This window comes from Tyto alba, unplaced genomic scaffold (genome assembly GCF_018691265.1).
Source record: "Tyto alba isolate M040663 unplaced genomic scaffold, T.alba_DEE_v4.0 Super-Scaffold_14, whole genome shotgun sequence".
NCBI lineage: Eukaryota > Metazoa > Chordata > Aves > Strigiformes > Tytonidae > Tyto > Tyto alba.
The window spans coordinates 52,075,514-52,099,927 of record NW_024881276.1 but is presented as its reverse complement, the minus strand read 5'-3'; the positions used below and the strand labels follow the sequence as shown (position 1 = coordinate 52,099,927).

Here is a 24,414-nt window from a genome sequence, read left to right as displayed (position 1 = left end):
TTTGTCTGTGGCTGCACTAATTTAAAGTGCCTTTGAGTGTTTATTGAGCTATGGCCTCACTTGTGGAAGTGTGGGATATTTTATGTTGTGAAACATTTGTAATGGGATGAAATGCTCAAACCAGTGTGTTACTGAGGCAAATAAATAGCATAAAGATGAAGGTGGACTGTGTGCTTCTTGGGTTGTTAAGAAAATTAATTCTGACAGAGGAGCAGCTTCCCTCCTGGAGAACATAGTTCTGTGGATTTTGGTGGAAACAGCAGTGAGTTTGGAGGACACAAATAAGGGTATTTGAAAATACTTGAAAAAGCTATTTAGAATTTGATGTCTCTGTGGTCTTAATTCCTCAGTGATTTTCTTGTTCATGGACCTGTTTGGTTGGTTGTGTAAACTTTCTTGCCCACACTGAGAAAAGCAAAAATTAGATGCAGTGTCATTTAGTGGCACACTGATAAAAAGCAGGGAAATGCAGAGCACAGGAGCTAAACAGAAGAGTAGAAATAGTGCACTGAATCAGTTGTGTATTTCAAGTTGAAATGAATGCTTTAAAATATCTTTTTGCCTACATAACTCTAATGGATTTGGTTCTACCTTTGCGTAGTTAAGAAAGATTTAATTACATCCTGTATGTAGTCACAAACTTGCAGCAAATCAGAGCTTATATATGCAAAATCTTCTCAAGAAACCCACTGGTTAAATTGAGTCTGTTCAAAAGGCAGTGCCACGTGTTAAAATTGAGATCAGTGTTTTGGTACGCATCAGTTGTGCCTTACAGACTGCAATCTTAAACTGTCTGATGTCTTTATTTTATCATTCTCTCTTCTCCAAGTAAGGAAGGGGAAAGCATTCTCTAGTTTTAAAGATTAGTTTTTAACATGGTTTGATAGTGAGAACAAGATTAGCAGTCACTAACAGCAGCCAATCGCAGGGGGAAAAAGTTCTGATTAATTGACTTCAACAACTCTAAAGAAAAATTAATCTTTTTTTCCTGGGTATTAATAGAGTACTTAGCACCCACTCCTGCATGTGCAGTATCCTCTTATTTTATTAAATTGCATATTTTCTTCTTACCCAATTCATTTTGGTATGTTTGTGCTGGTTCAAGTACTGTATTTTGTTGATGTAAAGAACTCGGGTATGAGAAATCGTTTTAAATCATCTGCGTGATTGCGTCAGGCATCAGCATGCCATAGCCCAGGGGTCATATGTAATCTGTCAGGATAATTCATCCCGACTGCATTCGAAGGCGCCTGCAGAAGAGATGAATGGTTCTCCTGACGACAGCAGTCTGCTTTCCTCTACCAGCTTCTTAAGAGGCGCCCATGTTCCTAACACACGTTTTGGTGAAGAGCCGAGCTTATTCATGTTTGCCGTGAACGTGGCCCTCAGGGCACATGATCCTCGGGACATGTGAAATTCAATGCACGTCTGCAGACTTTCCAGCAGATGCCAGGTGTAATGGGTATGTGCAAGTAATCTGGTGCTTCTGCAAGTGCAGTAGGTTTGTTGTGTGACAGAGGGGGCTGAAAGAAAGCAAGAGACTCCTTCGGCTTTGTACTGACAACAGAAGTTGTCAGCCCATTCAGGAATAATTGATTTAGGAATTGACGTCTGTCTCTTCTGTGTGTTCTCAGATATTCCACTCTCATGCACATAGTTTAAGGGAAGCAAAAGATTCTGTGGCACTTAATGGATGACTTCCAAATGAATGAAGTAGTTAATGTTCCTATATATGTGGCTGTAGTGCAAAGAATTGTAATTTCTCTTTTTCTTGGAGAAATTGCTGAGTATTACAGATTGCTCCCCTGATACAGGATGTATATATGTGTTTCTGGAGTTGATCGGTGGTATTTTTGCAACTTGAGCAGAAATAATGAAGCACCACTTACGTAGAGAGGCTCAAGAACTACCCTTTTACAGTATCAATAAAATAAAATGAAGTTTCATTGTTCTGCAAGTTTTACTGGAAGTGCGTTTTTTAGAAATTTCCAAATAGCTCCTGAATGATACTGCTGGCCTTAGCAGACTCTGTATTGCATGCTGGACATGCAATGGTAATCTTTAAATTCTTCAGGCATGAAGTGCCTGGCACTTCTGCTATCACTAACCCAAGTGAAACACAACAAAATGAGATCTAAAATGTCCAGTCAGAATAAGCTACTTTAAAAAATTGGCATCATAGTAAGATGGGGCTGTAGAAGCCGTTCAGCACAATTTTTTTCCTTTCCATTCTTTTCTAGTATGACTTGACATCAGGTTCTTTAATATGGATAGATTAGAGGAGTATTTTTCCTGTGTTTTCAAGAAAGCCTACAACAAAAGGAAGATTTCAGATTTGCATTTCCATTAAATTGTGTGAGACAGGTTAGAAAGTTTTTCTATCTAGCCACTGGAAACAAGACTGTTCCAAGCTACAAGGGGAAATTTGACATTTCTTAGTGATGTGTCTTTAAAAGTCCTAATGTCTTTTTAAAACTTACAACATTTTATTTGCATTTTATCACCTAAGCTTGTAAGAGTGTTTTTTGAGTTCTTTTGTTTTTTTTCACATGAGAAGTGTGCCCAGATCATCATACACATGCAGTGCCAGTGTTGTTTCATCTTTGAGGCAGCTGAACAGCAAACTAGTGAAGAGGGTGGTTTAAGTGAACGTTAGGCATGGTCTTTTCTACTTATAACTGCAGAAATTTACAGTTTATGTACAGTTTGGGTCAAAGAAGAGACCCAGGCTCTCCTTTGTCTTTGACTTCCAGCATCATAGGCTTCAGCTGCAGAAGTGTGGGGAAGAATCAAAGATACACAGTCAGGTGCATGATTGGTATTCCTGGTTGTAGGAAATAGCATTTGTGTGGTTACTGCATTGTAATAACAGGCCCATTGAAATGAGAAATAATTAAGTACCAAGTATTGTAGTTTATGCAGGAGTTTTTATTTTCCAGTATATAATCTGTAAATAAGTAAACAGTTGCTTATCCTTGTCACAGGATAGGGAAGGCACAGAGCTGGTTAACTGGCTCATTGTTTTTATTTAGGAAATAACCTAAAACTGACTGCTGCTTATGTCAAAAATTAATTTTATATGTCTGCAGTATAAAGAGTTTTGACACACTAGCCACAAATATCACCATGAATTAAGACTTAGCATATATTCGTTGTTTTTATTGTTGTTAATATAATAAATTGCATGTATTGTGTAATGTGTGAGTACTGTCTTGTGAGAAGCCAGTTTACTAGCAAAGGAATCAGCATTTTTCTTGACTGTCAAGTGTATTGTGACTAATAAGAAATCTGACATTTAAATGTTTACTAACTAATAAGCCAAGGCCATACAGGTTTTGAATTACATATCTTGCACTTACTCTTAAGTTTATAATGTGTCTTTGGAAAGAAACCAGGTTTAAAATGATACACAAAGCATGCGGTTTAAATTACCTCTTTGTAACACTGGACGATTGTCTCATGTATTAGAACAACAGTCATTTAGGAAAGTACTTTATCAGCTGTCACCCAAATGAAAATAATATTTGTCATGGGGTGGAACAAAGTGTTTTAAAGCAAATTGCTAAAATTGGATGAAGAAAAACATGGCTAAACAACAGCTTTACAAATAGAATTTTTGATTTTAGTGAAACAGATATTCCAGTTACCTTTTCCAAAGAAGATGCATCATTTTGATTGAAGACTGTTAGCAAGAAAAAAAAAGCTGCAGTTTACATGTTTGTGATTCTGTATATACCAGCAGCACTTCAGCTTTTTGAATAGGCAGCTATCTTTCCATGTGCTCAGATTAGAGAGAATAGGTTTTGTTACTAGAAATCAGTTGCTTTTGCAAACAAGTTAACCAGGCCTAATTAAGTACCACAGTTTAATTTTGTCACATCACTTCAGTGTGTTGGATTTACTTTTCCATTCAGTCTTGCATGAAATTTAGTTAAAATTCCTGAATATGTGTATAATTTTTGTCCCTAAAGTTTAGCTTACCTTTTTAATACATACTAGTGTGTAATATTAAACACTTTTAGACTGACACTTTTAGCTGGCAAAATAAATGTCTGTCAAGACAAATGATGTTGATCATTGTGGATTTCCAGAGTGTGAAATCTTGACATAATGTTAAATCTGTTGTAATCACTTGGTAGGAACTGTATACACAGGCATGAATTTTGAAGGGTAAAATGGACCTACAGATAATAAATGTATTTGGAGTGGTGTAGAAGACATTTTTTAGCAGCATATCTAATCTGATTTTTGCCTTTGGTATTTTTGCTTTCATTACTTTGTTCAAGATCCTGAAAGGTCCTGATTGTTTTTAGGATTACGTCTATAGATCTCTTTCAAAAGATCTTTGGACCTTCTCGTGCAAAATCTTAAAAATGATAATGCTGTTCCTGGCCTGCTCATTTCATGGGAATAAACTCAGTAAATAGGCTTTTTAGACTGAGGTGCTAGCAAAAATAAATCAGAGATGCTATGAGGCTTATTTTGGGGGGCTTCTGTTATTGCAGGTGTTAATTTTGCTGGATGTGTCTCTGTGCTCAGGAATACTTTGTTTCATCTTGATACAGTGGTTTATAAGGAGCCAGTGATGGTTGGTGTAAGTTAAAGAACATTCTTACTTCCAAACCACCACACAAATTCTTACACTACTTGTACTACATACTAGGGGAGAACTTATGTCTAGCTGTTGACTAAGTAGATTTATTGGTTTGCTCTTTATAATTTGGTTTTGAGAATACATAATTTGTGCTATTTTTTCCCCACTTGTTAAACAAGTCTTCTTTAGTATTGTTACTGCTGTTTAAAATTAATAGTCAAATGTTAGGTAGAGTGCTCCAGGTTGGAGTTACCATTTAATTTGTTGTAATAATCCAGAAAAACAGAGTCTCTAAATAACTGTAGGAAGTAATTACAGCATTGAAATTGTGGTGCGGTAGAAAACAATTCACTAGCAGTTTGATGATGGTCAGGCCTGTCAGTTATTTTCAGCTGAGTATTTGTTGCCTATTGTCCTTCCACTTCTGTTCTTTCTCATAGTGTGGTGAATACAGTAACAACAGTAAAGCTGATATGCTCTTGTTCCATTGGTGGGTTTCTCCCTCCTTTTCAGAACCTGTTTTCTTCTGTACATAGGTGTTGAGGGAACATGAAATATCAGGGACAGTCTTTGTGCAACTTTTAAAGTCATTATGGATGAATTTTTATCTCATGGAGGAAGTTGTAGCATCTTTCTGGTCACCTATGATGAGAGGCTAAACGATAGGCAACATTAGTTGAATGGTGTTTTCTCACAATTGCTGTTTCACCTGCATGCAACTTACCGTGGAATTTTCTTGCAACATGATTAGTATGGTTAAAAACTCAACAAATCTTATACCACTGCTAAAACCCAGGATGACTAAATCACCAGTGAAGATTTGAAGATGAATGTGTGTAGCTGATTTATTTTTATTCTTTTGTAGGTGATGGATGTGGACACACCGTTCTGGGCCCTGAAAGTGGAACTCTTGCTTCAATAAACTACCCGCAAACCTCTCCCAATAGCACAGTTTGTGAATGGGAAATTTGTGTAAAGCCTGGGCAGCGAATTCAGCTCAAATTTGGTGATTTTGATATTGATGACTCAGATTCTTGTCATTCCAGTTACTTAAGAGTTCACAATGGGATTGGCCCCACCAGGACAGAGATAGGTACGAGCTTTTATTATTGTTATTTGAAAGTTACTGTCTTGTATAGAACTTGGATGCACTGTTGGTATTTTTGTTACTTTTAAAATTTCTCCTTGTTTACCTGCTCTGAGCATAGAGTAGCTATTAGCTGTACGGTATTAGTTATTTTTTATAGCCCTAGAAAGCTGTTATAATTCAGTTGATAGTGGGCAGGGTAAGAATACATCATACACTGCTTTGTGCAGTGTGGATTTCAAGTCTTATGAGAAGTGATGAAAAGAAGGAAGTGGGTTTTATTTACAGGAATCTCAAATAAGGTAAAGAAAGGAATTCTGGTAGTTCTGTAATCGGAGTTGTGTTTTTCCTGAGCTTCATATCAAGCTGTTGTGGTTTAGGCCGAACAGGCAACAAAGCAGCACATGGCTGCTCACTCTCTCCTCACCCCTGGTGGGATGGGGAGGAGAAACTATAACAAAAAACTTGGGGATTGAGACAGGATAGGGAGGGATCACCCACCAATTATGGTCACGAGCAAAGACAAACTTGATTTGGAGAAAACCCCATCAATTTAATTTTAACACCACCACCACTAATTTACCAATCAAAACAGAGTAGGGCAGTAAGAAATACAACCACATCTTAAAACCACCTTCTCCGCACCTCTCCTTCCCAGGATCAGCTTTGCCTCCAATTTTTCTACCTCCTCCTCCCAGAGGTGCAGGGGGACGGGGAATGGGGGTTGTGGTCAGTTCATCACCCGTTGTCTCTGCTGCTTCTTCGTCCTTCAGGGAAGGACTCCTCACACTCTGCCCCTGCTCCAGCGTGGGGTCCCTCCCACGGGAGACAGTCCTCCATGAACTTCTCCCACATGAGTCTTTCCCACGGGCTGCAGCTCTTCCCGAACTGCTCCAGTGTGGGTCCCTGCCATGGGCTGCAGTCCTCGCAGCAGCAGACTGCTCCAGTGTGGGCTTCCCTCACAGTCCCAACCTTCTCCAGGTGTAGCCACCTGCTCCGGTGTGGGAGCCCCCAGGGGCTGCAGGTGGGCATCCACCATGGTCCTCCGTGGGCTGCAGGGGCACAGCCTGCCCTCTCACCGTGGGCTGCAGGGGGGTCTCCGCTTCGGCACACTTCCCCCTTCCCCTCCTCCTTCACTGACCTCAGTCTCTGCAGATGTGTTTCCCTCACTCCTACTCTTCCCTCCGCTTCAGCTTCCCCTCTTAAATACATTATCACAGAGGCGCAGCCACCGTTGCTGGTGGGCTCGGCCTTGGCCAGCAGTGGGTCCAACCTGGAGCTGGGGGAGCTTCCAGAAGCTTCTGACAGGGGCCGCCCCTGTAGCCCCCTCCCTCCCCTGCTACCAAAACCCTGCCACACAAGCCTGATACACAAGCAAACCCTGCAAAACTGAGGAGTGCTGTGAGTACCTCACCCCAGTAGAAAAACAGCCATCAGAGACGGGTTTTAGTAAATTTACTATTGATAGTACGTACTGCTGGAAAGCACAGCTAAGGGGAGGTTCTCCTGTGTGTTCTGTAGGCCTTCGGTGCAGGGAGAGAGTACAGGTGCAACTGTGGTAAAGGAGTCAGTGCTCTGATGGTCTCTTTCTCTGGTGATGTGCTCATTCCAAGTCTGCTTAGGAGGTGAACTCTCTGGAAGACAGAGTATTCTTAATGTAATTATTCTTAAGTAATTGCATTTTGTTTACTGTTATTAAAGCGTATGTAAATGTCTGTCTTCTTGCACAATTCCTATATCCTAAAAATGTACTGAAAAAAATATGAGGAATAATGATAGCAGAACATCCTACATTTTGTTTGTGCGTGCAACTAGATGATAAATGCAACACAGATCCGATAACAATCTTTGATTCTTCAGATTCTCAAAGGAAACTCCACTGTAATTTTTTTTTTTTCCCCTCAGACGTTTTCTAGTAGTTTGCAAAGTTCTTATAAGCAGAGAGGGAATTGCAAAACTATGAGGATCTTCATTAAAAAAAAAAAAAAAGAAGTTGTATTTATATCTTACCTGAAATGCCTTTCTTTTTATATGGAATCATTCTGATTTGAGTTGTTCATTTGGTGGTACTAAAGAATAACAGGCTTTGAAGTTGTGTAGTTCAAATATCCCCCATCTTCTGATAATATCCATAGTTTAATTTTGTCCTCTTTCAGAGGACAAATTGAATTTCATGAATATAAGGCAGTGTCACATTGTCATCTATGTCAAGGTATGTGTAGGATTTTAAGACCCTTGTGGTTACTTTCCATAAAACTCAGAATGAATTGTCATTCTTCCTTCACTGAAATTAGTTGTTATTGTGCAGATTAATTTTATTTTTTTCCCTAAAACTTTAATCTGAAGAGGGAGATAAAGAGATTTACTTCAAGATTTAATCAAGATTGGTTTTTTGCGACTCAAATGCCAATCCCACTATATCGAGTCTTTTTATAAAGAGGCTAGTGGAATGTTAGCTTTGTTAACCCTCTTTCCAACTGTTACCTAGGTAAGTGTGTGGGAAAATAAGTATGTGCTTGGAGCCATGGAGCCAGACTTGTTCTAAAATAGGAGATGCTGAAGTCCTTAAATGGCAAGGAACATCCAGTTCTGATAAATTTATTATTCACTTTTACAAGTGACTTAATGGGTTTGAGTAAATTTTCTACTTCATTTGTTTCACTTGACTTTCAGCTGTTCCCAGCAGGTGTAGTAGCACAGTGTGTTGAGTAAATGTGTGTGGTGTTCTGCTCTTAATAAATTAAATCACAGAACAAACAGTGATATTAACAGTGGTGGATACAGATGATTCAGATTCCTGAATGTTCATGCTTGAAGTAACTTACACTGGAGAGATTAAACAACGATCTGAATTTGTTTGGAAGAAATCTGGATTTATTCTAAGTTTTTCTGTTCAAGACTACTGACATGGTCTAACATTAAAATACTTGTATTACATAAAATCTGAAATTCAGTGATGCCTACTTTAACTCAAAATGACTTAAAATTGGATGAATAGATTAAAAAATTAATTGCTAATGGGTTAGTTCATTGATACACAGAGATTTCTAATGAAGCTTTTACAAGCTAGTTCTTATTCTAAGCCTTTTGAATATTTATCAATAAATCAAAAGAAGATCCAAGGCCTTGGTGTTAAATTTGTTTTTAGTTTAAGTAAGATCGAGAATTGTTTTTTGTTAGATTTCATTACAGTCCCATCACTGTGCACCTAGTCAGGTGTACTTATTTAATGCGTATAATGTAAGCCCAGGTCTATAGAAGCAGAGAATGTAAGCTACTGTGGGAATTCCCTCTCCTGCTGTAATGTTGTTGTGCAAAAGCACTTGGGGTCCTTCAATGTTAAGTACAGACAAAATAGTAATACTACCTCTTCTGCACGTGCCATTGACAGAGGCGTCATGGCAGTCATATTTTATTCATTTCTAGCACCTGCTTTTTAAAAAGACTGCTAAAAATCTGTTTAACAGCCGTTGATCCAGATAATGTCATTTAATAGTAGTTCTGGGACTTAATGGGGCAAATATTGTCGATATCTGCAGACTCCAGCATCTCAGTTTAAAATGCATTATTTTTAGTCATTTTGGATGGCAAGAGAAGTATCCAGATGCAGAACCTTTGTTTGGTTTTGTAGGTGCAGCAGAACAGGTGAACCAACTGGCAGCTTACAGTAATGATACATACGCTTGTGTGGAATGCTGAAGTGCAGTGACTCGTGCCTGCTGTTGTCCAAAATTAAGAAAAGTAGTTGACAGAAACCATGAAATAGTTGGCAAGGAAGAAGTGCTCCAACAGCTGAGGAAAGAGAAGGGCTTTTTTCTCATTTGCTTCTGTAGATGATTCTCGTTGCCCTAACTTGATCCTTTTCCTTGACAGATTTCTTACGATCTTTGAAGAACGGACTGCGAGGGTTATGTGTGGCTAGAGGTGAATGGGATAGAGACACATTTATGTGCAAGTGTTAAGGGTATGAGAGACTCTCATCTGTTGACAGGGACAAAATGTGGTACCCATATTCTGCCATTTGCTTTCAATGGACACTGATTACATTATTTAGTGTTATGCACATGTATTTGTTTTTGAATATATGCCAGAAGTAATGTGAGCTTACACTGCAAATGAAGTAAGATGTTTATTACATATGTTGGTTTTGGTCCATGTCTGTTCTCCTCCTTCTCTCCACAGGAAAATACTGTGGGTTTAGCTTTCAAATGGATGGTTTAATTACTTCAAAAAGTAATGAAGTCACAGTGCAGTTCATGAGTGGAACACACACTTCTGGACGTGGATTTCTTGCAGCTTATTCAACCACTGACAAATCAGGTATTTATAGTTACTTGGTAATTTTTCTGTGATGGTAAAATTATAGCTGTCTAGTGAAAACACAGAGCTATTTGTTTATTCCTGTGTTCTCACAAATTAACTTCTAAAAGCAAAGTCTTTTAATACAGTCTTCCTGATACTTCTGCATAGGAAATTGGACTGTCAGTTACTATAAGTTACTGTAGTTTTAAAGAAATTACATCAAAGCTTACCTTGGGTAGCAGAGGAAGAATCACAGCTACCTGGTACGAAGGAAAGAACTGCTTCAGATAAAGGACAAAACACATTTTTTCAGGTTGTAGTCAAGCTGGGACAGAACTAACATTTTTTCTTATTGAACTGGATATATCTTATACAGACGAACCTCGCGAAAGTTTTATTTCAGTAACAGTATCCTATACTCACTCAGCATTTCAGTTATATAATCTGCTGACTACTTTTTAGTCTTTTTGCCATTTCTTGTTGTTTTTCCATGTTTTTGGTTATTTGAGCCTCTAAAAGAGGTTGCTGTATTTGTTTTTTATCTCCTTCCACTCATTGTAAAGGTGAGTGACATATGTGGTCACTCAAAGGATTGCCAGGAACTGCTTCACAAAGCAAAAGGCTTGAGAAAACCCTTTCTAGAAGTAACTCTAAAAAGAGCGGATAAAGAGTTTTAATTTTTAATTTTTATTTTGTGGGTTTTCTGATGCTTTTCTCTCTGTAGTTTGGACTATATGTGCTGATACACAGGAGACAGAAATATGAAATTTGAGATACCAGTTGTGGATGCCAGTGACATGGCACTCTCATGTTTCCTATGCTGCCTGGTTTCAGTACTGTAGGACTGTTAAATGCTGAAAACACCAGCCTGTTTAGCTAGATTATTGATTTAATTCTGAGAAAAGCGCATATGTTTGTACTCTGAATTGTATTAGGTTGTCTGAAGCATAGCTATAAATTAAAATTAAGCTGCACAGAAAACAAATTTCTGTAGTGTTTCCCTTCTTGTCTATGTCACATTCTCAGTGGATTTCCCAGTTACCCAGACAAATTATCAAGGTTCTACGGTAACACAAAATCTGTTGGAAGAAAATTTAGTAGGAATGTTTTTTTTCATTCTGAGACTTTTGGTTAAGCCATAGAGGCTCAAATGTGTATTTTTGTGAACTTTAAAATGCATACTCAGACTTGTTGACTTGATCATCCTCTTGATCTAACATTTTTTCTTTACAGACCTAATTACCTGTTTAGACAATGCAAGTCACTTTTCCGAACCAGAATTCAAGTAAGACCGATTTTACCTGTTTCCCTCCAATCTCTTTAATGAAGTCATTTTAGTATTTCTACTTCACTCTATTATTTATACCTGATGCAGCTCGAAAATTTCATGTCCAGAGAATTTAAGAAACAAACTAATTAGGGCTAAAGCTGAACAATTTTAACATTTGCACTAATCCTCCCTCTCTCTCTCTCTCTCTCTCTCTCTCATTGTTGTTACTTACATGCAGTGTACAGTAGAACTTCATTAATTTGCACTAACGCATAGGAGGCAATATCTCATTCCCATAGAATATTGCTTTTATAAACATGCATTACAGCAGGTAGACACCTTAAATACAGAAATTCATATTACAGTTACCTAAGGAGCACTAAACTATGAAACGTGTTAAAAGTTACAAACCCATTTCACAGTTTGGTGTGAATTAATGAGCTTCTGTGAAGACATAAACTTCCCCCTTCTGATAGGGGAGATATATGTCACTTCTCTGTTTTGTCCTTCTCCATTTCCATCTAAAGCAAGGACGATGTTTAAAGCTGCAGACTACTGTGAAGTACATAAACTTAGTTTATGGAGAACCTCAGCCGTGGCATCATGGAACATTTCAAAGTGTGACCTTTGTATTTCTCTTTCATTTTCCCAAGTTCCGAAATAGGGCCCTAATTGTAGGTTCTGGCCTTATTCAACGTGTGCTGAAGTCTCTGAGTCCCACGATTTTCGTGGTACCTGTAACGTTGCTTCAACTGTTGTTTGAACTGCAGTGGAAATGTTAATAGTTGACGCCAGTTTGCTGTTAAATCTTGAAAACTTAATAGTTTTTGCATGTGCAGTATGAAATGGCACTAGAACATGAACACAGGCTTGCATCAGAAGTGCAGATGTCTTGCCTCTTGCTTTTCATGAGCTAGTGATATTAACTGAATTTGGCCAGTCTCTTATGATGTCCTGCTGTTGCCAGGAGCTATTGTAAAATAGCATTATTTTTCACATGTATTATTTAAAGATGCAAAACAGATATGCAGATCTCTAGTTTATAAAATTCAATAATATTGGTAGTTTATATGAATTTCAATTTACAGAAGCCATGTAGTATTTATAATATAAAATGTTGGCTTTATTAATTTAGTGTGTTGAGTCTGGAACTGTACTTTCAGCTGAGACTTTTTTTTTTAAACTTTTTCAAATGTCTCTCTTCCTGTTGTGTACTTCCTGAGTATTTTTTTTGTCTGATTTGATACGTCTTCAGTTAGGATATGTATCCTTAAATAGTGACATATGAATGATAACGGTGTATTGTAAATCAAAAACATAGTGACATTTTCAGGGTTGTAGTTGCATGCATATCTTGACCTGGTATTTTGTTCTCTTCCAGTAAGTATTGTCCAGCTGGATGTGTGATTCCTTTTGCTGATATTTCAGGCACTATTCCCCACGGATACAGAGACGTAAGTAAAGATACTGTGGGTTCACCTGAATTTTGGTAAAAGACTCGATGTATAATTACAGGTGAATTATAGTTGTTCACATTAGTTCTACTGCCTGGGTTCTGGAATTTATACCTGCTAAAGTGAATAACATGGTCCTCGTCTGTTCTGCACAGCTGCTAAATCACTGGTGCTTCAGATGTTGCCATCTCCAAGAAGTGAAGTAGTGCAGTAGAGGCCTGCTGAGAAGGGTGGATCAATCAAAATACTATTTTCTACTTCCTGTTTTGTTTTTGTTGGCTTTCTCAGGTTGGGAAATTCAGATTTATAAAGAGAGAACCTGTTCTTGTAATGATTCTCTTGTTTTTGGCACTGCAATGCCTTTCAAAACAGAGGGTCTGAGTGCTTATCTGCATTTTTTATTACAACGTGGGAGATGAAATACTGTTTATGCTCAGCAGCTCTAAAACCATTTGCAAAACGGAGTTAATCCTGTAACAGTAATAGTTCTACAAACTGGAAATAAAAACCTTTAATAATATACTGTTTACTTAGAATACTACAACAACCTAGACCCTGTTTTTCTGGTGTAAGGTTTTGCAACTGATTTAGCATACCTGCCATAGAACTGGAAGGTGTTTGCTTTGGTTTTTTTTAAGTGATTATAATTTTGCTAGCAATCTAGTAAAAAATTACATTACATCTCTTTGTTTATCTTAAAATACTCTTTTAATAAGCCATTAGATCTAGCACAGAGGAGAGACAATTTTTAAATATTAGTAAGATTTTAGTATTAAATATTAACCTGAAATGTGCCTCTGATTTTCTTTTCTCAAATATCTGTAAATCCTAGGCTACCTGCTTAAATAATTACCCATGTGTAAAAAATTCATCACGGTGTAACTGTGTAATATGTTCTGGTCCACAGTGAGTCCTCACTAAGTGGCTACGAGGTAATTTTTGTAGCTAGTAACAAAATGAAGTTGATTCTCTGCCTAATATATTTGCAGCATCTGTAGGAGTTCTAGTTGTTGGGAGGTTTTTTTTTCCAGAAAGTTGAAAAACTGTTTTCTATGGAGGAGAAAAGGAAACTTTGGAAAATAAATGCCCTGTGACTTTCTTTTTGTATACTCTATTGCTCTGAATAAAAAGGTGGAAAATTTCCCAGATGTCAAGTGGTGTGGGAAGAAATCAAATTGTCCAGCACTTTAGACAAAGATTCAGGTAGAGATTTCTCATGCATCTCTTTCACATTATCATCAGCTGCTCGCTGCTTTAAAAAATACCCAAAATCTTGATTCTTCTGTGTGTGATCCTAATGTCCACAGTCCTTGAAGATTTGGAGTGCTCATTACTGACGTCTTCTGATGAGCAGGGAGGAGAGCACTGCATCTGCTGCAGAATCCCATGCTCTTACTTTCAAGGGAAAGTAGGAAAGAAAAGGGAAACTGCGTGCATGAGTGAGACGTAATTACATTTATTTAGAAAGCTTTTGAGATATTTGGGGTGTGGGGAATAGGGTTAGAGGTTTTTATGTGTGAATAAGCTGAGAATTATGTTTAGAGGTGAGCAGGTTTTTTGGCCACCAACTTTGAGATACAGGGGCATCTTGGCCTGCTGCACCAGTCAGTTATTTCTAAAGAAGCCACGATAGAGAAGGTTGTTCCATTTTTAAAGTAATGCAAGAACTAAAATCATCCATGAAGCCTTCCTCCTCTGGAAAGGACCTGCTGATTCCTTCTTAAAGAATTGTGGTGAGGCTCTATAGCACCCAGTGGACTGGTTGGCAGAGAAGTGCAGCAAGTGTGTTTAGTAGCAACAGCTTGCTATGGACTTCATTTGAGGGGAGCAGCTATTAACAGTAAATAAAAATCTGCAGTCATCTGTTTTTTATCAACTCGAGCAAGTCCACGCCGGGATACCACACCAGTAATAACAAGCTAAATGCGGTTTCTGGAAGATACGCTGGAGCATAACCCGGTGGTCCTTCACAGACAGCTTGGGCCCACTCGATCTTCTAAAATCCAGGTTGATCCCAGTCTATTGGATGGGAGCAAGGGGCTGCAGAATTTCAACAGGTCTGTGCATACCGCGGTGCTGCACCGCAGGAGCGCCTGCGAATAGCTCCGCCTATGCCCTTGCACTGTGAGTAGCCAGTAATCCTCCAGAGACCTTGGTGCATGGAACTGGACCGTCTCTGTGCTCCTGAGCACTAGGATGTTCCGTGGTCAAGCCCCTTTGGCCTGAAAGCATTTGCTTCCCAGCTGGAGAAGGTCTCCTGGGCCGGGTTTGCTCTGCTCGCTCAGTGCTGTGCGCGAAGGGCACGGCCTCTGCGGCACAGCCAGCGTGCGAGCCCGGGGGCGGGAGCGTCACTGCGACATCGGTCAGTGGATCCGGGCTAACAGTCACCCAGGGAGGGGAGGAGAGAACAGGTTGTGCTGCGAAACCTTCCTGTGTACCTGATCTCCACGGACCCGTAGCACCTAGGTAGTCGGCTTCTTTAGAATTAATTGTGTTTGCATACTACTGTGGGCTGATATGGATCAGAGCGCTGGATGGTAAAACCATTTTTAACTGTGTGTTAAAAAATGCAACCCGTCGGCTAAACCCTACAAAATCTGCAGTGCATCACTCCTTAATTGTGAGAAAATTAATAAACATATTTTCAGTGTGCTTTCTGTTAAAAGGTTTCCTATGTACTTACGTATTCAATTTCTGTTGTCTAACATAACAGATTTATTGTAGGCTGAAAGTCTGACTGTCTGGCTTTTTCAGACTGATTCACCTTGCTGTTTGTTTGAGCTTGTTTAATGACAAGTTACCATTCCAAATACATCTGGGTGAGGACGCAGTAAAATGTAGGACCCTCTTTTTGTGTTTTCATAAATTCCATAATAAACCAAAGACTAATGGTTTCTAAATAACAGAGAGAACAGTTAAATGAGAACAGTATCTTAATGTAACAACAAAGACTATAACTGGACAATGTAGCATTTGCAATACATGGTATAGTATTGAGTTTATTTACAATGTAGTATTAAATTTTTCTTTTTCTCCCCTCTTCAAGTCATCATCGCTTTGTATGGCTGGTGTTCACGCAGGTGTTGTGTCAAATGCTCTGGGTGGCCAAATTAACGTTGTAATCAGCAAGGGCATTCCGCGCTATGAAGGCTCCCTGGCTAACAACGTCACCTCAAAAGCGTAAGTGTACTTCCCGTGTTGTTCTTCCCTTTAGCATCCTAGATCTTGGTAGTGTCTCATCGTGAGATTAATTGCAGGTAGTGGGAGGCACGTGTTCCATGGACAGGTTCTCTTCCGTAAGGTTCTCACAATGCACATTTGCTACGGTGTGATTGTTTTACAGCATGTTTTTAACCTCTAGACCATAAAGATTAACTTTCCAAATTTTGCTAGGAGGTTTTATCTTCTGAAATGAGCGGCATGACCATAAATTCCTAATGGTCTGTGGAAGAATAATAATTTAACGGCAACTTTTTAGTTTCAGGGAAATGACTGTAACCTGTCCTTTTATCTCAGAAGTCCTGGGAATGAAAGCTATCAGAGGAGATTTGATTCTTGTTATGATTAGCTTAATTTAAAAGGGAAGCATTTTAATGAAGGTCTGCATTTTGCTGGGCAGATGTTGCTTTGAAAGCCTTTAACTCGTCATGTCTGGACTAGATTTGAGTTTAAAAGGTGTTTGCACCGAAAGCGTTGCAACTTGGTGACAGGAAGCATTACTTTAGTCGTGAAGTGCTTGTTCAGGCGTATGTGCACAGGTTTCAGTGGCAAGCAGTCAGACAAGAATAATAAAGTGAAGACAGTTTGTTTCAATTTTCTTCACTGACTACCTCAAAAACCATCATCTTTTGTTCTCTTCAGGGAACAGTTATCTGCAAGTCTCTTCACATTTAAGACAAGAGGTAAGCATTATCACATGTATTACATGTTGATACTTCCATACAAATTTTGTGAGTAGAAACAAGCGTGCAGCTATTTTATTTCTGAATTTTTGTTGTAGCTAGTGAGACTTTTTTTTTTTTACTGCGTTCCTCAATAATGTATATTTTTAAATTTGTTTTACTGTCTCATTTTGATGACTAATCATAACAACATTTATAGATACAGTGATGTATAAAGTAAGCCTTGCTTATCTGCCAAAAGATTCTTTCAGGTTCTGTTGCTCTATTATAGTCTGGTTTAGAGTGACTTGACTCTCGTACTTCAGGCACACTGCTAAAGCAGGGCTGGGCGCTCAAGAGTTGCTCTTTATTTGTAACAGTTGTGCATTCTAGGTTTTTTTCCAGGTTTATTCCTCTCAGTCCCCTTCTTGCTCACTAAGAAAGCCAGCAGAAATCCCCAAATGATTCCTCAGATTTCTCTACCACCTTGTACTTTTTTTCTCCCACGTTCTTGCAGCTGAATGCTGTGTGATAAATCACTTGTGTCTCTAGCTCTGAAGGGCATCTCTGGGGCCTTGCTCTGTTTGTAAGTTGTGTTCCTTCTTGGCTGCAGTGTTTTGTTGCATCAATGTGCACCAGGTTGCTGACTGGTATAACAAGTGTTGCCCCTGTTTAAAGCTTTACTGCTTTGCATGTTTTTACTTTCTATCAGTTACCCGTTTTTCAAATAAATTAGCTGTAGTTGTCTAAATGGAAGCTAGCTTTTCTGTAAGTCACTTTAAATGCCATCTTTGAATGGTTGTTGGAAGTACTGTGAAGACAGTGGCCTTTCCTTAGTCTAACTATTTCAATAGCAATATTAAAAAAAATCCTAACAAAAGCATTATGTTTGTTTCCTGTAAGGATAAAGTTAACAACAACAACATCAAAAAAGGGGGGAAATCATACACATACTCGTCAAAAGTAAACAAATACTTTTCCTAAGATAGATAAATAAAAGTGATGATGAACGGGGATATAAAGGCAAGAATCTGATGGGCAGGAGTGTTTGGAGATGGAAATATATACAAACAAGCAAAAATCAGAAAATATAATTCACATAATATTCAAATAATTTCTCTCCCAGATCTCTGCAAGACCTGGAAGAAGGAATTGCATGTCTGATGACCTTATGTGTGGAGAATATTAAACACAGTGATTGAGGCAGGGTTTGTTGGGGGTTTTTATCTTTCAAAATGGGATCTGATAGTGTATATGAAAGTGATTAAATGGCCTGGAAATATGAAGAGGGAGGACAAAATGGTGATCTAGACTATCTGAATTTCAGTGACACATTTGAGAAATCACTGAATAAACCAGAGACAAGATGCAGGTCTAGATTAATATGTCTGTGGCCTAGGAGCTAGCTGAAGGAAGAAGAGGACTCCAGTGTATGCTCAGATGAGGTTTATCAGACTGTGGTGAAGCTACTGGTGTGGTGGGTCTTCCGTAATAGTTGGTTTCATGACTTGGTACAAAGCAGAGGAGTGTGTTATTAATGCTACAGGTGTGGTCAGTGCAGAGGAAGGTGAAACTATTTGTACAGGAAGACCTGGCTGACTTTGAGACTTGAGTAATAGAAATTAATTGAAGAATCCCAGAGCGAAAAGGTAAGTTCAGGTATGTAGAGACTGAGGCATTTCTGCTTCAAACTGGCACCACGTTGATGGAAATGCCAGATGAGGGAACGGATTGGGTTAGTGAAGTGTTAATGTGATCCTGTGCTGTAGCAGGGTAAAGTACGTCCCGTCGAGAAAATGAACTATTAATGCCAGGGCACAAGACATTGGCAAGGCCTTGTCTGGGATCCCGTCACGTGTGGGCTCTGCTGCCTGTGCCCCTCCTGAGGGATGAATGCCCTGCCCTGGCACAGAGGAGGGCTGCGGGGCACCTGCGGGGAGAGAGGGAGCTCCCAGCAAAAGGGAAACCCCCAGGCTGGGTCGGCCAGGCTGGCAAAGATTGCTCTCTGCTGCTAGGTCTGGGGAATACACATGTGAGAGGGGAAAGCTGTTGGCACTACAGAACAAGATTTTAGCAAAGAGCAAATGGACATCAACTAGACACAAGGAAATTTAGCCAGGATTTTAGGAAGGTGCTTTTTAGCCATCAGCAGAAAGCGACATGGGAAGAAACTTTTAGTCAGAATGGTGACAAAAAAATACAACCAATTTCAAGGATGTGTTTGAGCTCAAGGCCAGGATAATGATATGGCTTCCTACATGCTTTGGTGTATTGTCTGAATTAACATTGCAATACTGAGGTGGGTTTGAAAAATAAGAAGTTACATAGACATAAAAAAGGAACGAATGATCAAGCAGTCTGTTTCTCATTGCTGCATCGACTACACATACCCTTAAACCATGACAGCCCCCCCAAAGCTTCTCAATCGGTGCTCTGTGTGGGTGGTGATTGAGAGAATATCCACATTACTCTTGAGCAGGCATAAATCATGGAATACTCATGACCACAAGCTTGGTTCCGGCATCACCGATAGAAAGCAGAAGACAGTGTATTTTGTTGGTAGTGCTGTTATGGAAAAAATTTAGACGGCAGTTTAATATTTGCATGTAAAGTCTTAAACTTCAAGCAGGTAAAATGATGTGTAACTTCAATTTTCATTTTGAATCCTCACTTTTTGTGTTACTCAGGTTGCTATGGGACACTGGGGATGGAATCTGGGGTAATCCCTGATTCCCAGATCACGGCATCATCTGTTGAGTGGTCTCACCACACAGGACAAGTGAACATTTGGAAACCTGAAAATGCCAGACTAAAAAGGGTTGGTCTTCCTTGGGCTGCTTTTATTAGCGATGAACATCAGTGGTTGCAGATTGACTTGAATAAAGAAAAGAAAATAACAGGTAGGTGAATCTGTTGTACCTTTTAAGCAGCATTCAAAAAGTTTGGTTACCGACATCCTTTTTTCTTGTGCTTGGTCTTAGATAAAGGCCAGGTGACATTTAATTACCATTACAGCAAAGTTAGTTCCATGTCCTAGCTAATACACTGAGGAGCCTGGAGGTGGACAGGTGGAGTTTCATAGTAGGAAGCACCTTTTCCATCAGAATTTGTTGAAGTGTTTCCTGTGGTTTTATTGGATCCTCGGTGCTTCCTTTTTCCTGCCGCTTGCCCCTTCGGAGGTGCAGATCCCTATCCAGGCAGCTCAGTCGCTGGTACCTCCGATCTCAGGTTTCTGGGTTTTCCCTCCTGCCTGTCGAGGCTGCGGTGAATCCGGCAGCGGAGGCAGGAGCGGCCGCAGTTCAGCGTGGGATAAGCGGCCGACGGAGTCGCCTCCCGGGCTGCAGGGGAACTCGGGCCCCTCGGCAGCGGGACCGCGCAGTGCCGGCTGGCGCAGCCAGGGCCGGGCTCGGGCTCTGCTCCTGCACAGGGGTGTGATGGACCAGCCGCCATGGTTTTAGTAGCTGTGTTTACGCGGAGAGACCGCGGGAGGTGCCGTTGCCCCGTTCGCTCCCTCCGGGTGGTTTGCTTCACGTTCGGGAGTTGAGCGAGCGGGCTGGCGGTTACCTGCCCCTGTGGATCGCAGCACGGCCCTGCCGAGCAGCGGAGCCCCGAGGCACCTGCGTTGTGGGGTTAACCCCGGTGGTCGTCTTAAGCAGTGGCAGTGCGGCCGTTGCATCGTCTGCGCTGACATTTGTTTTCTCTTTTGAGGTCGTTGTTCAGAGGTGATTCGCTGTTGTTAATGGGCATGTTTGCAACCTGACTAAAATAAAAAAATAAAGTGACTTTAGGTAGAGTGCTTCGTAGAGTCCTGGGCTTTAAGACTATTGTCAAACATCTTCCTTTGATCGGTTTGGGTCTGTCTCTTTCTTAAATGCGTGAGCTGGTCTCAACTCGGCTGCGTACCCTGCTGTCAGCAGCTCGGCTTCCTGTCATTAAGCAGCTCGGGTTTACCAGCAGCCTTTTTTATTACCTCCCCGGGGACTATTTGGATTTTACGTTACTCCTCTAATTCCTGTGCTAATAAGCTTTTACAAAACAGCTTTCCCGTGTGAGCCGTCGTGCAGCACTGAAGTGTCAGCTGGAGGAGGCGGCAGTTCTGCCAGCTCTGCTTTTGGGGGGGCAGTACAGAAGTGGGGGGCAGGGGTGCTGTCTGGGCACCTGGAGGCAGGACTGGGCCGTGGTCAGATGAACAGGCTGTTCCCACCAAGAAACAGGGGGGAGAAGTGCTGAGCAGGGTTATAATCATGAGAATTAAAATAGCAACGTAGGTAAAATGGTTATTAAGTTTCAGTCAGTGTCGAAGTTTCAGAGCCTGGCACCTCGGATAAGCTTTTCAAAATGTAACTCCAACTATGTAACTCTGGGTTCAAAACCTGATCTAATAATTTTTACAAACTGGTGCTGATTCTTTTCTCTAACTGGACACCTTCATTTTCACAGGTATTATAACTACTGGATCAACCTTAGCAGAGTACTACTATTACGTGTCAGCCTACAGAATTTTATACAGTGATGATGCACAGAAATGGACAGTATACAGAGAACCTGGTGCGGATAAAGATAAGGTAAAAACACCACAGACTTGGTAGGTATGTTCTGTGAAGGTTCCAGAGTTGTAAATACAACTAATTTTGGTACAGTGAGGAAGGATTAAATAACTTCACTTTGCAGTGTAATTTTGAATTATGCACAGCATCTATGCAGAAGAAAACGCGAAAATATTCAGTATGTAAGGATTTGAACAGTTCTGAAATTCAGAGATTATTTTGATTACTATCTGGGGGTGGGGATATTCTATACAAGAAACTTCTGTTGCCAGTGATAGGCTGTGCGGAACTGTGTCCCATGAAGAATAATCACATCTCTCTAAAAATAGGTTGTATGTTTCAAAATTGAGGTTTACTTTCTTATCTTCTTGTGGCTACAGAGTAAATGTGAGGGGTTGTATAATTTTCCATATTTTATAATGTTTCTGTCAATCTTACTTTTGACAAAATACTGGTAAGTTTCTTATATAGTGGAAGAGCCCTTGCAGAGGGGGGTTTTCTTGAAAAATGAAATGGTTTGTTAAGAATGCAAATGCTTTGCCACACAGAAAAATCACCTGATGTTAGTGGCAAGATAATTTATTTTCCCTGTGTTTGCACTACTTAATAGACAGTAAGAATGAGAAGATTTATGTCCTACGTGGTCTTCCTAGTAGTTCAGATCAGATTTTCTTGAACAAATGAGAGGATTCTTGGTAACCTGACTGAAACTAGAATTTCCTGTTTTTTTTCTTTAAATTCTTGGATGTAATTTACCTTACATCCATAGGCCTGGGGTATTGCATATATGTAATAGTAACCAGTAACCGAATAACTTTTTAGAAATGGGCCTTAAGGATGGTAACGCTTTTGCTGTACTTGGTTGGTTTCCGTTTACTGTGGGTTAAGAACGTTTCAAGGTAGTTTGTAGCATGTTGTTGATGACGTGAAAGGTTGAAGTATTTTGTTTGTTAAATTAAGAGGTTTTTGAAGACTGAACATAATCACAGTATGAAACTTTTCTGAAAGGAGGAGATATTACTGTCAGGGCTGGTCTATCTTGAACCCGCACGTGAGCTGACAGACTGTTAGTACCAAGTCTTCAAGGTGAAAAAAACCCCAACCAACCCGGCATCTTTTTCTGGTTTTTCAGTGCCATCTTCTGGCCAAAAAATAAAATCTCAGCTAGTGAGCTGCCTAGATGTAGGCTTCATGTTTAGTTTGATTACTTTCTCAGAAAACCTTTGCAGCTGATGCCTTTTAATTTGAGCATATTGTTTTTCTTGCAAGTTCATGAAATGAAATTGTGGAGCTTGAAATTTCAGGCAACAGATATTTTTTTGCACTCTTTGTATCATTAGGTACAGTGCATGAAGAACCACATGTATCCAGGAGGTGCCAGCTGGAGTTAAATGGCAGGAAAAAGGGTTCAGTATGGTTGATCTTTTAGGCTTCAAACCAGCAGATTTCTCCTCTGTCTGACATCATCTCACTTGATGCAGCTTTCCTTTCGGATGCATATACATGCAGGCTTCTCCCTCTGAGCCTTGCATAATTGCTCACCAGACCAACCCGGAGATGCTGTTCCCCATTTTTTTTTTTTTTTTTTTTTGGAAAGATGTTTCAAATTCCTAACATTGTTCAGGAGACTAGAAGCTTTTTGAAGGAGCAGTCATTTTTGCAAATAGCCTCTAAAGATTTGTCAGTACTCATTAAAAGTTTTCCTTAAAATTTTTGTATATGAGAAAAGAATAAGATGCTCAGATTGGGGAAAAATGACAAATCAAAGTTGCAGTGTTGGAAAAGTTTTGTTTGACAGCACTGAAACAAATGGAAAGAGTTTGATAATAAAAGGAATCTGAAAGTGGTTTCTTATCAAAAAGCTTGCTTTGTATTAAGCTCAGAAGCATTTTATTTTGTGCAGAAGATTAAATGAACAAAAAGTACTGAGCTGCAGGTAAAGTTAAGTTACTATCGTAATACTTGACTAGTAAAAGCCTGGAGTAAAGAACTACTTTACTGTTAATCTTTCTTGAAGATAATAACAGTCAGCATTAATGATGCGTGTTGCCTTTGCTGCTCAGAAGCCTGAAGTGACACTGACTTGCAGTGTTGGGCATCCATCTCCTCATCTGTGACCGCTGCGTTTGTAGCTGGGGTCGCCAGAGGCAGCCCCCGCCGCCGTTAGCAGTGGGTGCTGGCTCGGCACAGGGTGCAGTACAGCAGTTTGGGCTGGGCGCATCCCCTCAGCCAGGCACCTCTGGATTTTGCTTTTCATTTGCATCTTTACCAAAACAAATAAATCTCTGGTGAGATCTGTAGCTACGAGTCTGTCACCTTTAAAAAAACAAAACAAAACAACAACAAAAACAAACAAACAAAAACAAAACAAAACAAAAAAAAAACCAACCAACCAAACAAACAAAAAAAAAAACCAAACAAAAAAGCAACCTGCCCTAGTTACTGGAACCCGGGCTTCTGCAGACACACAAATTGTGACTGCTTTGTGTTATTATTTCCAAAATAACACCGTAGACTTGCCCCCACATTTAATCTGTCTTTGGTCAGTGCTAGTAAGTGTACTTAAGAACAATAAGCCTAAATTCAGAGCAGGACAAATACCACCAAGCACCATGTGCTTGTAAAGCTGCAGTAAGCTGGGGAAGAACAGAGACTGTGCATTTTCAAGGCAAATACCTTGTTTGCCTACCTAGATTTTTAGTACCATGAATGGGTTTGCAGTTAGTTTGCTCATGTTACGTGGGTACATAAAAACGAAGATGCTGGTTACTAATTTGAGATGTGGAAAACCCAATACACTCAGATGTGAAGTATTGCACTGAAATTACCAAGTGATTTCTTTTTCTGTGCCTAACTGAACTGACTTACGTGCATTTGATCAGTCAGTGCTTTCAAACATGAAGACAATTAATGTCTATGGAAGGACAAACCAAAATCTTTATGCGTAAGTAACAGCAATGGGGCTTGTGTGTCTTCTGAGAGTGGAGACACGTTGTGTCAGGGAGCTCAGGCTTGAGTCCCTCGAGGTCCTTGGGGTAGCTTGGGGCTTTTGAATGGATAGTTTCCTGGAATAATTGTTTTCTTTCAAACCTGTAGGGATATTCTAGTCATTTTGTTATGAAAATTTAAACACAGGAGTGCAATACAAAACCCTCTATCTTGTTTATCAAGGTTGAAACACTGTGATCTGCACTGATCAGAAGTGTGCTAAAAACTCCTGGCTGCTCCATTTTACGCAGGCACATCAGCTGTTACACAACACAGTGCTCGTCCTTCCGA

At 39.9% G+C, this 24,414-nt stretch overlaps 1 protein-coding gene across 1 annotated transcript in view; it reads left to right on the top strand.

The window, feature by feature from the left end:
• Window positions 1-24,414, top strand: part of DCBLD2 (discoidin, CUB and LCCL domain containing 2) — a 46,419-nt gene that overhangs the window by 12,504 nt on the left and 9,501 nt on the right. The window contains exons 2-9 of the mRNA XM_042788450.1: window positions 5,460-5,687; window positions 9,864-10,001; window positions 11,217-11,268; window positions 12,635-12,707; window positions 15,754-15,887; window positions 16,569-16,609; window positions 19,276-19,488; window positions 21,029-21,153. Coding sequence (XP_042644384.1) covers window positions 5,460-5,687; window positions 9,864-10,001; window positions 11,217-11,268; window positions 12,635-12,707; window positions 15,754-15,887; window positions 16,569-16,609; window positions 19,276-19,488; window positions 21,029-21,153 — 1,004 coding nt within the window. The remainder of the gene's footprint in view (window positions 1-5,459; window positions 5,688-9,863; window positions 10,002-11,216; window positions 11,269-12,634; window positions 12,708-15,753; window positions 15,888-16,568; window positions 16,610-19,275; window positions 19,489-21,028; window positions 21,154-24,414) is intronic.